The sequence below is a fragment of the Apteryx mantelli genome, chromosome 1, assembly GCF_036417845.1.
Source record: "Apteryx mantelli isolate bAptMan1 chromosome 1, bAptMan1.hap1, whole genome shotgun sequence".
NCBI lineage: Eukaryota > Metazoa > Chordata > Aves > Apterygiformes > Apterygidae > Apteryx > Apteryx mantelli.
Genome location: NC_089978.1, coordinates 95,019,842 through 95,035,831, shown reverse-complemented (window position 1 = coordinate 95,035,831; position 15,990 = coordinate 95,019,842). Strand labels below are relative to the sequence as shown.

The window sequence follows — 15,990 nt, the reverse complement described above, 5'->3', positions numbered from 1 at the left end:
AATGAAGAAGGAGGTCACTGAACACTGCTGAAAAACAGCAGTGTTTCAAGAGCAGCTGAAGAATGTAGCAGCTGTGTGGAGTGAGTGCCCCTGCTCAACTGCTGCTCATCTCGAAGGAGCTCCACGTATAAAGTATGCATATTTATCTAGTCAGGCCATAGTTTGGCTCCCTGTTATTATGGTAATTGGAATTTAATGTGCTTCTTTAATAATGTCTAGGAAGTACCATATGTTTTCCAGATATACAAGAAAAAATGGCCCTCACCTGAAGTTTTGATAGACTTTAAACAGAAAGATAAGGAGACCACTATTAAGGAAAATAAGTCGCAAAAAGGAACCAGAGAAGGAATGTTTATTGTGTTGCTGTTGTTTTTTAATACAAAGTATTATGGTGTAATTAAAAATTAAGAGGAACAAATCTTGCAAAAATCAGCCTGTAATTTTCTACCTGCTTGCAAAATGGATATTTTCAACTAGCACTTCTTGGCTGGTGAGAGATGGCTTGGAGGACTTACAGCAGATCTGCCCACAAGACAGTGGTTGGCAGGTCTCAGCCAGATCTTGGCAGGGAAAGTAACTTGTTAGAGTGCAGACTGGCCAGGAAGACTTGAATTTTTCCTTATTTCTAGAAATAAAGAGTTTACAACTGGAAAATTGGTTTAATTGTCTCTTGCTGCAACTACTCTGTTTTGGGTTAGTTCACGTGACAAACTAAGTTGCAACCTGTGTTCTTGTAAGTGCAAATCATGTGTGAGCATCTTGTGCTTCTTTAACAAAGATGTTTTGACATGTAATGGCTCATAATTCATCTTGTGTTTCTAGGATACTGTTGGAATTGATATTCCCGTCACTAATCCTACAGATAAATTTCTCCAACTGAGTGTAGTGCTAGAGAATCATTCACTTTCTGGAAGAAAAGCTTTTGTTCTTAGGCCAAAACAAACAGTTCTGTATCGAATAAAGTTTTCCCCAGCTGTTGTTGGCACTTCAGATGGAAGGTAAGTTGCAATGTCTTGATACTTGTGTTTGTGACTCATGTACTAATAAGTAAAGTATTTTAATTGAACCCTTGGTCACTTGATGTAGATATCTGGATATCTCGATATCATCTTTAAAAAAACAAAGAAAGGTAATAAAGGGAATTAAAAATATTTCTAATTTTAAATATATTGTACCCCAAACTGCAGCCTTCCTCTGAGGGGGAAAAAGAACCCCTTATTGATAAGCAATAGAATAACCCTTAGTTATTCTAGTTCACTACAATTCAGTGAACAATGTGTTAGATATTTATTTAGAAGTTCCCTCTCAAAACTTTAAATGAATTGTTCATTTTGTAAGTTCTACAAAGGGAATAAACTGATTTCATTTTTCTGCAGAGAAGGAACTGAACTATAATACCACCAACATTAAAAACAGGTTAAGAACCCTTTAACAGTCTTCACAGAAATCCATTTAGCTTCACAATCTTTCATTAATTAGAAATGATCTACTTAATGAATATGGAGAGGTTTTAAATTAAAAATGTTTCATTGGAAATCCAAAAGAGACTGTGCAGTGTGATAATTAGGAATGAAAAGCCAAATGACCTCTTGGTCTTACTTTCAAAGTTGCTGTTGCTGATCGTAGTCCCTAACTGAACCAGTTAGGCAAACAGCTGAAAAGTGCAGAATAGCAAAGCTTACTTTCCTGGAATTTTGTTAATAAAGGATTATTCAGTTGAAGTGCTGACTGAAAAAACAGTTCCTCATTTGCCAATGATATAAATTGATTGTCAGCTTTTTTTGATTTCGGGGGGTGGCAATGAGGAAAGAGAGACAGATGACCTGTGTTCTGAGACCCACTATCTGCAAAGCCCAAATCCATGTATTTCAAAATCTTTGTTCAGTTTGTTTGTATTGATTTTTCCCAAGACTGGAATAATGGCAGGTATCCTTGCACAATACAGCTTTCAGGTAATGCGGTTTTGTAGAAAGGACTGCTGTTACCACTCTAGTAAATATTTTTTTCTGAGGAATGATGTAGAAATAATGCATTCTGAAGCTCAGAATGAGATCATTTTTTCCTATCAGAGAATATTTCTGGTAGAGTATTTTTCAAGTGCATAATAACATAAAGGTTCCTTTTAACTGGAAAAATATGGGCCAGATCTCAGCTGATTGGCAGGGTAGGTTTTGGAGTAATATATGCAAAGATGACATAAAGTACATTATACATCTTCAATGCACTTTGATATACTGTAGTAGAAAGCTGTCTAATAGCTGTTTTAAATTGCAATAACTCCCAAGAACTACAGTTACAGCTGGACAGAAGTACATCCAGGTACACTCAAGCTATTATCTTTTTTCTGTAGCCATGCTCAGTTTTGCTTCTATGGGAGCAGCTGGGAGGAAGAGTGCTGCAAAAGTGTTTGTGCACCTTTACAACTGGATGATTCTTTCCTGAACTAGCTTATGCTCGCTTTATAGCTTGTTCATTGGTACTACTCTATGGTAGTCTGGAACCATAAAGTCATGAAGCAGACATAGTTACCTCTCATGTAGAAGAAGAGCTGGTCCATAGTGGGGCATGCATTTACCCAGTGTATTTCATATATTTTAAAAAGTTTTAATATGTTTACTGTGTTTTGCTTTAACTTCTAATTATGATTTTGATACTTAAAAACAAGATCTAGGAAAAGAAATCTGTAAGAGAATGGAATGTGTTAGAATGTCACAGGAATTTACTACTGTACATATCTCACCTAGCAGCAAGCAATTTTCAGTCATGACAAGATTTGATTTTATATCGAAAGAGTATATTGAAGATTTCTTTGAAACATATCTATTAGGCATGCTCATATAAATGTGTATATATCTATTCCTCAGTTTTCATCACTTTAGATATGAAAAGGTTTTCCTTTTTAAAATCAGTGAATGCTATTTCTATTAATTTGTCTTTTGAGCTCAAAGTAATTAGAAAGAAAATATTGCTATGTTAAAATGAAAGTAAAGCTTACTCTTGTAAGTTGACGATGGGAATGGTGTTTTTTGGAGTTCAATTTTTGCAAAAAAAATAATTTTTATGCTAAAAAGTTAAGAAAAATGAAGAGGACATTTCTTGCTTCAATAGCTGTAAATATTATTAGCTTTGGTAGCTGAACTCAGATACCAACAAGAACTGTTATGGGAAAACTGGTAGCTAATTAAAGAATTCACTGTATTGAACTCATTACTTTTTTTTCTGAATTCTAGTCTCTGCATTTTTAACTCTCTGTACAAAAGCTGTGTCATATAGAGCTTATGTATCTGTCTTTAGTGTCATATTCCTGTCAGAGATGGTCGGAGAGTTTTGGTATGCTCTGAAGTTGATTGTAGAGAAACCTTTGCCAACTACTCTACCTGAAATAGAATGTGAACTTGGAAAGTAAGTACACAGCACTTCATGCTTAACTTGGTCACTGGTTTCAATGCATCATGGAAAACATAAAAAAAGTTTACACCAGGAAGCCAGAAAAGTCTATGTATACTACTGTGCTGTATATGTATTATAGTATTTTCATACATATGTAATTTTCATACATATTTAAGTTGATAGGTAAAATTCTCCTTGAAGAAGAACAAACAGAATTATAGTATGTACGTAGACTTGTTCTGAAGTCTTTATATAGAAATAACTCTAAAAATACTGCAAAATGAAATCACAAATACCCATAATACAGAATTCTATAGGCTTGTTTAACTTTCTGTCTCTTTTTTCTTTCTGAACCAGGGATATACCCAACAGACCTGCTTTATAAATACCTATGTCAATTTTTCTCACTTCTGGAGCAATGGCAAAGTAATACATCTGTCCTGCAGATCCTGGGGGTGGGCATGGTTGAAACCCTGAATGTGCTGAGAAAATGGACTGCTTCTTAGAGCAGACAGAGAAATGACCCCCACCCCAGCCCTTGTTCTTCCCTTCAATGAAGTTTCATCTTGCATTCCTATAGCATAATTTTCATTCCTGACTTTCATGACAAACAAAGAAAATTTTAGGATTAGATTTTCAAGAATGCCAGAACTTCAGTAATGCTGTTCCACTTATTTGCTCTGTTTGTAGTAGGTTCTGTGGACACATTGCGCTTCTGAATGCTAAATTTCACTTACTTCTGTCTATCTTATCTTTGACTAAATCTTATAATTAGTATACATCATGGTCGGAGGGAAAAGTGTTATTAGAGAATACAACATAAAATGTTACCTCATTAAATTTTTGTGAGTAGATATGTGAGATGAATGAAATCAAAAAATGGCTTTATGTCATATATTTTAATAGCTTCAGGTATTCCAGTGATATTAAGTATTTTTAATTATTTCAAATGAAGATGATGAGTTATAGAAATTTCAACTTTCAGTTAATCTAATGCTAATATATGATGTTCAGGCCAGGCCTAACTGGCAGTGACTTTGTTATTAGGTTTCAATAAGATAAAATAGTACGGCTGTCCATCTCCTGGTTTTTGATTTTTTGAGTTCTGTGCTAACTGGAATAAAAAACATATTTTTTCTCTTAATACGCAGGCTGACACTGTTAGGTATAAGAAATAACTTTAAACCTTTTCATCCAGACTATTTGACATTCAGCATTTTCTCTAATATGCACTGCATGTGAACTACATGCACAAGTGGTCTGCCTGAGAATAACAAGTCATACTTTTCTACTGCAAATAAAAATGTAGTTTGGAAAGAATTAGCTCCATTTAGTCCAGCACTTGCCTATCAAAAATATTATCTCAAATTCATGGAATTTCAGATTTTACTTTTTCAAAGGAGAATTCTTTTCAATTAGTTGTATGTTGTTGCAGTTCCTCTGCGTAGGTACATTAACTCATATACATTTACCCTTTGCAGAGGAAGAATGGAGCAGTGCTATTTATTTTAATTGACAGCAGCAACAGCAATAATGTATGGAAACAAATTAATGATAGTCTTTTCATATATATAGATAGACAGATATAGATACATATACTGTAAGGCAATAAAAAAACCCTGACATGCCTCTTTCTTTTCTGTTTCCTTCATCTGTCTCATATTCTTGGTTTCATAGTTTCCTACTCTTTGTTCAATTAATTCTTTCAACACTTTCCTTTCACTAGAACTTTCTATTGTGTCATCTGCATATTGTCCTTTCCTTGAAGTGCTGTCCAAAATTTTGTCCCTGTCCTCCAAACCCTTACCTATGTGCAATTAGTAAATTTTGTAAGAAATGGTAGGAAGTATTTGAAATGCTTTTCTGATTACTAAGTGATTAGAATGTTTTCTAGAGCCAGAAGCTTTAAAAAGCAGTTATCTTTAGCCTGTTTTAAGACCATATTGCAATGGAAAAAATCTTAATATCCTAGTTTTAAACTGTGTTTAAATAAGTTGCAAACACACAACCATTTAGTGCAAGATATGTTTTTATTGTTTTTTATCATAAACAGTGTACTGCCATAATGTTTTAATTCAGCAATTAGAAAAAAGATGCTATAGAAATTTATATATTTTAATACATACAGCTGTAAATGAAGCCACATGTTCTATAGTGGTACACTGGGCACTTACATCTAAATGTTTTCTGCTATTTGCAAAGGACTTGTATCTTCAGTCTTGTATAACATAACTCATGTGGTGATGCTGCTTTTATCAGTTTCATGGATCCTTTAACAGTGGCTTTACTCCCAGAAATGTGTCATAAATGTGTTCAGTCCTTTTGAAATGTTGGTAATAGTTTGGAGAACACCACTGACTTGCATAAAGTTGCTTTTCTTCTTTAACACTAACATTTTCGGAATTTAGTAAGCTCTTCCTGTGCCCTTTTCCTGAATGAGACTCCCTAATGTGAATAAAGAGTGGGTGTGTGTATTATCATCCTATCCGAAACAGCAAGAGGTGTCAGGATGTCAGACAGCAAAGAGCTTTTGTGGGGTTTCATTTTTTTTTCCATTATCATAACACAACCTGGGAAAACAAAAAGGTGAAGAGAGGAACAGCCTGGAGCAAAATGAAAAATACAATAGGAAATGATAGGAAGAGTAAAAAATACCATGCTCTCCATAGAAGATCGACAGTTGTAACTACTCAGAATATCGTTACATTCCTGAACTCTTCTGCATCTCTGTTTGTGATCTTGAGGAAAGGAAAATGTTGTCCACTGCCAAGAGCAGAATGCTAAGCTGCCAGACTCGGGGATCCCAAGTAACAAGGATGTGGACTTTCTATGAAGGCAAATTTTGGGCAATGGTGTTGATGTTACAGTCAAATTACTGAGAGTTGCTCTACCTGCTGAAAATATAATGAAGAGTAAACTGGGAGCTGATGAGATAATCTGAATAAATTGGCTTCATTAAGCATAACTGAGACTTGAAATACTCTCTAGTTTAAAAGAAACTAGATATTCCGTATACTGTTTGAAAAATTATCCTTTTTTTTTTTCTCTCTTTTTTTTCCTGAATGGGTGTACTTTCTTGCCACCTACCGAGAGAATTGGACTGCAAATACCATAAAATATTTGAAGCCCTTCTGGCTGGTGAAGCTTTCTAGTTCTTTAAAAGACTAACTTCTGCTCTACCACCTTTTTCTTGAATGTTGTCATATGTATGAATCATATGTAATGTCCTTCTAAATCTAATGATTTTTCATTGTGTGCTCACTGCATTCTTTGCAATCAGTTTGAAAAATTTAAGAATTAGTATCCTTGACATCACTTGGAGCTGGATTAGGAGCCAGGAACTATGAACCTTGCTATCAATTTCCAAGCAATTTTGGAAGAAGCAAGGAACAAATTCTAGCAGTTTATCTTTTAATCCTCCTTCAGGCAACCTGACATTCTGAGTTTATTGCATTCAGATCTGCTTTTTGGTTGTGTCAGGTTAGATTTAGCATAAGTTCTTTAGTATATGCTGTTAAGAAAGGAACTCTTCTGCTTCATATTCTCCTTCATCTTCACTCATCCATCCTGTTATGGGCTGCAGAGGGGAGTCATTGAAGATGCCAGTCAGTCAAATTATGTTCTCAGTGGCCTTGATTTTATTGTGATATGCAACAACTTTTTCTAGCACAAGCACCACAGAAAGTGCAATCTGTGTGGGGTGGCAGCAGCTCTTAATGGGTTTTGATCACCTGAAGAACCTACAGCAGTCAAATAGGTTGCTTACAGAAATTTCAGACATTGTACCGTAACTTTCCTTTGGCAAATGAAGAGACATGTAGGAAGAAGGCCAGACAAAGAAGTAAAGGCTGGAGATGGTAATCAAATGGGAAGAATGGATATTGTCAAGTGAATCTGGAGTCTTTCTGTGAAAGTTTCCCACTAGTTCTGTACTCTCTGCTGTTGAGACCTCATTGATAAAATGCTTTGAAAGTGTTAGTCAGGAAAAAAACGAAAACTCTTACCACTCAGCTGCTGGGGATTTTTACCTTAAAGTTGTGAAGAATCCCACTGAAACCAGTGCCTCACCATGTATGTTGGAAGCAGCCCACCTGCACACAAGAGGTTAGGGTGTGAAGTCACAGTCATAACACTTGACTGAAATGCCTTCTCTTCTTAAAGTTGCTTTTTATGGTTTTTTCCTTATTAATTTGGGTATGATAAACAGACTCATTTATCCCAGAGGATAAATACATGGAGCAGTCTGGCAGTTGATCTGCCACAACTTTGACTAGAGAAGATATCCATTAGGTAGATAAATTACTGCAAAACCAATATATGTATTTCATTTTTCAAACTTTTCTTATTTACTATTTTCACTGATTCACCTTGAATCTTTTTTGTGTGTCCTGTGGTGTTATACCAGAATGTGATTTATGGTCATATGCCTTTGTTAGAGGCAATAATATATTATTTCGATCAGAACAGAGGAATCTTAGGGAGTCTTCTGACCTCTTTGGAAAATTGTGTTCCCTTTTGAAGGCATTTTGTGTTTGTTTATTAACATTAATTAGAAGATAAAGAAGGACAACCTGTAAGATACAGTGCCAGCTGATTTAAAGCATAACATTAACACAATGAGCATACTGCAGGCTTTGTTCTAGGACAGCCCACAATACCCATTAAAATACAGAATCTATGCATGCAATATAATGATTTGTCATGCTATAATGAACAATGCAACAATTGTACAAAATGAAACTGATTTTCAGTTATTAATAATTAGTGCTATTAAATATGTGCCCATACTAGTGGTAAAGTGGTAAATGCAATAAAATATAATTCTTATTTTCAAAAGTATTCATTTTTCAAAAAAGAAAACAAGTGATTAATAATAGACTGCAGTGGAAGAAGCTTTGTAATTAATAGTCATTGCATATACATATATTTATTTTTTTCCAGATGGGTTCGTCTATACATACCTCTGTTTAATCCTACATGTGAAACTCTGGAACTGGAAATTGATAACAGCAATCCTAGCAATTTTTCAGCTGAGACTGATCCAAAACAGCCTGTAAGTAGACTAGGGGGAAAAAAAAAAATCTGTGCCTTCACAAAGTGATACAAGAGAGTTTTCTCTTCAAAATGTGTTGAAGTAAATTTTGTATTATATAGTGAATTCAGGATATACAAAATAGTGTCAAGGGTTAAAGGCATATAGTATTCCAGAGATTTTGTAGCTTAAGGACAAAAACAATTCAATTTGGGGAAAAAAAAAAAAAAAGGCAAGCTACAGTATAGATATTTTTTCCTGGAATGCTTTGTGGAATGGTTTTGAAAAGGTGTTCATTGCTATTATTATTTAGGAGGAATTAGAAGTAGGTATTGTACATAAACCAGTTGTATTAGAAGCTTCAGGAGGTTTTAAGAATCAACAGGATAACCAGGTAAATGTTTAGGTAGGTAGATAAAATGCTAATGTAAGATAAGGCATATAAGAATACCTGAGTCATGGCAGTTATAGCCAACTTGCGGGGCCTGTAGATAAGGATTTTATCAATTTAGCCTCAAGGAAGCTTCAAGCAAATGCCTGGAAACATTTTTTTCTCTAAACTCATGTTTATCTAGAGACTGTTTTCTACTAGGAAAATCTGCAGCCTGTTGTTAGTGTTATGTACATTACTTTTTTCTCCTCTGTCACAAAAGCCCTTCCATCTTGTTGTCTAACGTTTTTGTCGTTTCAAGGACCGAGAATTGTATAGAGGGAGTCAGCTTTCACATTTTCATTGAGATGGGTAGGACTTCTAGGAGGTCAGGGCCTTAAAGTTAGAACATTCATTACTGACCACTGATTACTGTGTTTAACCTGTGTTTACTGTGTATGTGGAATTATTGTTTGCATTGGGGAATAACTATTATGATTAAATATTTTGGAGAAAGGATGAGGGACATGGTTTCTTTCCTTTGTTTCACAGAGCCAGTTTCAGACTTACTTGTAATTTTATACAGGTCAAAGATCTACTTGATGGAAAGCTACATCTTCCAAAGTAGCACAGATGATACTGGGAAAGCATAAACCAGAGCTGATTTATGTGTGCAAACTGGTATAAGATGACAGAAGGGAATGTTGTCCTCTCCAGACAGAGAGGACAGGAGTGTTGTAATAAGACCTTAAAACAGAGCTGAGAAGGCAGCGTGTGGGTTGAATGGGGAAAATAGAAGTAGCTATTAGGATTGTGATATGTGCATTTCTGGCCTTCAAAAACTAAACAGTAAAGTATACTAGTGCAGCAAGGCCAATGTTCTTAAAGGGGATATTAAGAACGCCAGCGAAGAGGATCACACTTATTTAATGAATTGACCGATATTTTGCATAGTATTATGTCAAACAGAAAGTACAAAACATGAAGTGTTTATGTCTTTTATCTTTTAGGCATATTAGCACATCTTCATACATTAAAAATTGACAAGTGCTATTACTAGTCATTTCATCAATTGATATTTGAAGAAGGAGCTAAGAAATATAGTAGATCAAAACTATACTGATCATCTGGGAGGTTTATACCTCTTATATTTAGGTCATTGGCACAGAAGTGAATTAGATTTAATTATTGACTCTTGTAGATCTCTTTTCCTTTCAACTTTCCTAATTTGTTACCAGGGATTCACACAATGACAATAACTACACTTCATTGTTTAGAAAAAGACGCATTCAACACTATCTTCAGCAATTTTGTTTCTTTCTTTTCTTCCTAATAGAATATTCAGTCCTAAGTATAGTTTTGGCATTGAATTCTGAAATGTTCTCTGTGAATTACAATAGTTCTCTCTTCCAGTTGAAGGATGGCTTTGGAGAATTTGCTATAAACAGCTGTCAGATATTTATTTCATTTTATTGAAATACAGCCTCTCTGTGTATATCTATCCCCTTTTCAACTCATTTTCTCCCATTGTGGACCTGTGTTTGGAGAACTAATGTGATCTCTTTCCCAAAGGCAGGGGGGTGGGGTTTAAATACTGCTTTTTCCTTGGACTGTGTTGCATCCTAGGTTGAATCCCTCCATACAGCACTACATTGAACTTCCAAGAGATTACGGTGTTTTTTATGAACTGTAACCTGTATTTCAGATAGCAGTTTACATTCATGCATAAATAGATTATACTGTCTGGATCTTTTTACTTCTGATCCTGCTTCAACCACTCTGTGATATGTTGAAGAAGTTTCCTGTCTTAATTATTCATGTTTCCTTCTCTCTTTAAAGGAAATATGCTTTCTTGTCAACAGGAAAAATCTGAGGCTGAGCTAATTTGAGGGATTGTCAGGTGAAAGAGTAGCTAAATGCAAAAAAAAAAAGTAAATGATTAGAACAGTAAATCAAAGATGGGATTGCCTAGTTAAGGATGGGTAATGTTTGAAGAGAATTAGTAGAGTCATTTTAAAATTCCAAATATTCTAAATCAGTACGTTTAAATATTTCATATAATTCTACTTATTTATTGTTATGTCATCTCAGATGTAGAACTGTTGAAAATATTCGGCTATCAGTCAAGCTATCAACTGAGGATATTATCAGTTGCTAAACTATGTTAGATGAACCAGATACAAGAGAGAGATAAGAGAAAAAGTTATCCTTCCTAGAGATTAATTGCCTAAAATATTAACCAAAATTTTGACTAATATTTCAAAATTTAAACAAATTTGAATACTGTATTTATCACAATTACTGCATGTCTTTGCCTTTCCAATTTCTGTAATATAACAAGGGACTATTTTTTATAATTTTGATTAAATTTCAAGTACTGATAATAACAGGCTTTCCTGAGGTCCAGAAAAATAACTCTCAAATATTCCTAAAATTTTGGGTGCTTTGAATGAAATTTGAAGGCTTTAAGTCTCTTGTCAGCTTCATGTAAATTGGAAGCATCTCCATTAAGTTCTTTGTAAACTGATGAAAGTGTGAAAATGAGATGCATCTTGTTAGCAGCTTTGTAATTATGGCCTAAAACAGCCTACAATGAGATATAGCATCTTGATTTTCTTTCAAAACCTTGATAAAAGTTATCAAGGAAAATTAATTTAGGATTTCCTTTGATGTGATTTGGAGTTCCATATCTTTAATTTTTCTTTAAATGAGCTACGCCTAATTTTTGTTTCCCTTCTTGTTAACATTACATTGTGCATGTTAACTAATACATCTTTAAAAATGTTGCCAAATTCTCTAAATGTTGGCATAGAAGTGAGCTCTTGTAGATTTGCTGCAAAATTTCTCAGTTGGCTTTGATTAGATTGTTGAGGATTACATGTTTCTGGGGGACAGGGGTTGGAATTTGGGGCTTTTGTTTTTTCCTAACCAGAGCTGTCTCTAGTAGAGAAGGGTTCATGTCCAGCATTTAACAGATGAATATTCTCAGTCATCAGTAATGCTGTGTTCCCAACTTACTTGTCTCCCTCTTAATATATAAATACATGCACACACATTTTATATGTATATATATTATATTTATTCACCCATATTTATGATGCAACTTACATGTATAAAAAAACCCTTACAAAACAGTTTATGAGGAACATCTCTATTGCTAAGAATAAACATGCTTTCACTTTGTCTTCGGCTTGTTACTCTCCCAGCTTAACCAGACTTTTCATGAAGCGCTTGAAAATATTGTCTTCCATCCTAATCAGCTATGAAACACAGTTTTTATTGAGGAAAAATAACTTGATAAAGAAAGGTTGGCAGAAGAGAGTGCAGTCTCAAAATCTCGATGTGCAAGCTGTATTAGTTTGTTAATGGCCGAGTGTATTGTTTCATGTGGAGTAGAGAATAAACTGAGATTTAATGATAAATTTCTCTGCTTTATTTGATTTATAATAAGAAACTAATGGTTTCTTTTGATATGAGTATATTAGTGGACACTTGTTTGTGTAAACAAAATGAAAGGCAGGGGACTGGTTGACTTCAGTATGTTTTACTGAATGGTTGTGGCAAAGTATGACCTTGTTTAAATGTGTTTGAGTTATTTCTCCATTTTAGTTTTTAAAGCAATTTAGTTTCCAGTAGAAAGGTTTTTTTTTGTCTAGCTCTTTATTTCAAATCAAATATCTTTCTGGATACGGTAGAACATCATACTGCACGATATAAAATCAATTTTTAAAAAAGATCTGTAATGTCAAAAATAAAAACCTTTTATGCTTTGAGAGCAGGCAGTCTGGTGGGTTATCATGGCTCCATCGTGTGGATTATTTGGATTCTTTGTGGCAGTGCATTTTCTGTGTAATGAAAATATGTCAGCTAAAGCTTACTGAAAATGGAATTCCAGTCTGTTTTCATCTTTATGAGAGAGTTGTTTCTTCAAATAACATAGATCCCTTTATTTAGTGAAATTATTGCTTGGAAATTGTATTTTTAATTTAATCTTGTATTCTTATAGTGAGACAATGTGCCATTACCTTGCTTTTTCATTTCCTTCAAAAGCATTTGGGGGGGATGCTTATTAGAGGTTTTTTTCTGTTTCTAAGTCCGTGTTTGATAAGTGTTCTGCAAAGCTGTTTGGATCGTAGAAGTTAGAGAGGAACTAGGCTGCAAATGAAACTAAAAATTTCAGATTTTAGAAAAGGGCCTCTGCATACTGAATGTGCACAGTAACTCACTAAGAGAAATGAGCTCTTTAGGCTTTTTTTCAGATGATGAACAGCTAAATGAACCCTGGATCCCCATCCCTTCCCTTAGAGAGGCAGACGGGAATAAGGATGGTGTGTGGGAGGTGACTTTCCTTCAGGCCAGTTATTCTGGGTAGTAGAGGACTTGCAAAGGTGACAGGCATTGGACTGTGGCAGTTGCCTGCTGGTAGCAAATGGGCTTTCAGGTTGTCACCCACCTACATGACATATGAGATGATGAAATGAAGGTGAGGCAGCAAGCGCAGCAAAGCCCCACGATGGCCCCGGTTGTGGTCCCTGGCCGGCGTCCCTGCTCTGCTTGCCACCTCCAGGCGCTTCAGAACTGGCCCGGGGGGAGGCCCTGCCCCGGGGGGAGGCCCTGCCCCAGGTGGCCCCGCCAGTTAGCTCTGGCCTTCAGGAGCCCTGAGCCAAGCCTGCGTCGGAGCCAGCCTTGAGCATGAGCAGCCTAACCCCAGCAGCAAGAGGCTGCAGAGGCTGCTGGTGCACCCCAGGCTTGTGCAACCAGTACATGTAGTAAACAGTAATGGATGCTTTAATAACTCTCCTTCCCTGCCTGTTAGCAGCCCATTCTTCCAGGGCTGACATTTCAGTGCCAGCTGTTACAAGGTGATATTTTGAACTTTATTAGTTATAATTTATATAACATTTTATAAAATACAATGGGAGTGCCTGTAATTCCAATCAATTTTGTTCATATCTTTGTACATTGAAGCATTGTTTAAACATAGATATGATGTTAAAAGCCTATTATTTATTAAAACAGCAGGCAGAGAAATTGTGAATTTGGTGATTCTAGCTGATTATTCGGTCTATTCGTAGGCATTTGTATTATTCAGAAGTCTCCTCTTTCACTGCTCATCTAGTTCTTCATGACCCCGGGGTAGTCAGCTACTGTGCTTTTCCCTGTGCAACTGTGACTCAAGCAGTGCAGTTCAGAAGAAGGGAAAACTCTGGCAGCATCATTTACAGCGTTAGTTTATAGAAAGGTAAACAGAAGGAGAAATAAACACTTGTTTATTAAAACCTACCATCTCTCTCCCCTGTAAACCCATTTATTTCTTTTGAGGTCAATGTGATAACCTTTTGGTATTGTCAGTATGATCAGCCTTGTTCCACTGCTATTTGGGGCAGCCACTGCCCATCTCCTTGGAGCAGTCACTAATACTAGCTCAGTTGCTTCCGCAAAATGAATGTGCTGTGACTGCCACTAAGACTGTTTATTGCAATAGCCTTGCTGCCTTGGCGGCCCATGCATGCTGCGAGTGGAGAACGCATCTGGTGGAACACATTAATTACATAAATGTCAACACTGTCGATACAAGCACAAAAAAGAAACCGATTAAAAAAAAATTGATTCTGTCCTCCCTCTGCTTTGCTTTTGTATTTGTACAGCTGATTGTTGCTCCTCATTCCACCACGGAAGTACCCGTGCAATTCTGTCCATCTGCCCTTGGAAGAGGCAAACATAAGGCATCAATAACCTTCAAATGTTCACAGGTATGACACTGTATTTGCTGTCCAAAACACTTAGAATTCAGTTTAGATAATATTTTTGACCGGCATGTAAGAAAGACTTCCAGTCTGAAGGACAAGATGAAATTTAATTGCTGGATCCATAATGAAAGAGCAAGTGCAAAGTTCTTCATAAGTTATAATTTGTTTTAATTTTAGCTTTGCATATAATTTATTTTATTTACAGTATTAAAAGAAAATAATATTGACTAGGAGCTAGAACAAGTAATTAATACTTATTGATTTTGGTACTGAAAATGATTTTTTCTTTGAGCATTTTAGAATTTTTGACTTTCTTTTCTTTAAATTTTCCTAATTTTTAATGAGAAACACTAAATAAAGAAACACAAGTCTTTAACATGACCTGCTAGCTAACTAAAGATTGCAAGTGGCCACAAAAAGAAAAACTGATAATATGATTAAATGTCATTATTTCATTACATGAGCTGTGGTTGAAGGAAGTATTCTATTTCTATGCAGTTTCCTCTTTTAATTCTTGTCGGACTGTCAGATATCCTAATGGACTGCTGACCTATGAATTACTACTGGAATGCTACAAAGAGTTTTCAGTAACATTCTCAGTAATGCTGCCAAAGCAAATGTTCTCTTATATGATGAAAAATAATTATTTAAGGAAGTGATGTCACAATTTTTTCCTGATAATGTGTGTCTAACAGACAAATTATTTGTAGGCAGTGTTAACACAGCATGTTTTTCCAGAATCCCTCCTCTTAAATATTTATTAAGGATAAACACCAGGAGCCAGTAGTTCTGATATGAATAATATATGTCCAAGGCTAGTTCAGGAATCATTGCCATTGTTCTGTCTGAATTCTAACAGTAAACAGAAGTCATATCTATAAATTAAAGAAATAATTCTTCACCAAAAACAGAAGCAATAAAACAACTAAATAATTCATGTAAACTGTACAGGAACAAATTGAGCCCTGTCATCCAGTGCATCTCTTGTCAAATAATGGTAGATCTCCAAGTTTTCATCTGTAGTGAGCTTTAGTCACTGTCCCATCCTTCTAGTTGCTTTATCCAGATCTCCTGAATCTTTTCAATATATTGATATAATCTTTGTAATTTTTCAGTGCCCCTTTTTATGCCTGGATCTTTAGAATTTTGTAAATTTCCATTCGTTTTCACTGCTACAATACTCACTAAATTCATCCCAGACTATTTCAATGTGCTAGCTGTTATAGTATAACTGACAGTAAATATTTGCACAGACATAGCATAACAACCCTTTTTGATGAAGACTTGAGGAGTGTTTTTCGCCAGTGGTGGAAGCCTCAAACAACTTTTAACCTAAAAAAAAAAAAAAAATTGATTTCTCTCCCTTGATTTTTCTGATTATATGTATCTGAACAGATGCTTTAAGCCATGTGATAGCTGAGTAGCTGACTAACCTAAAATCAGTTAAT

General features: G+C 35.3%; 1 protein-coding gene across 1 annotated transcript in view; it reads left to right on the top strand.

Annotated features, from left to right (window-relative positions):
• The window catches only part of CFAP47 (cilia and flagella associated protein 47), a 377,656-nt gene that overhangs the window by 270,540 nt on the left and 91,126 nt on the right, over nt 1-15,990 (top strand). Inside the window, exons 52-55 of the mRNA XM_067289744.1 lie at nt 823-998; nt 3,295-3,402; nt 8,332-8,443; nt 14,441-14,545. Of these exons, the coding sequence (XP_067145845.1) occupies nt 823-998; nt 3,295-3,402; nt 8,332-8,443; nt 14,441-14,545 (501 nt within the window). The remainder of the gene's footprint in view (nt 1-822; nt 999-3,294; nt 3,403-8,331; nt 8,444-14,440; nt 14,546-15,990) is intronic.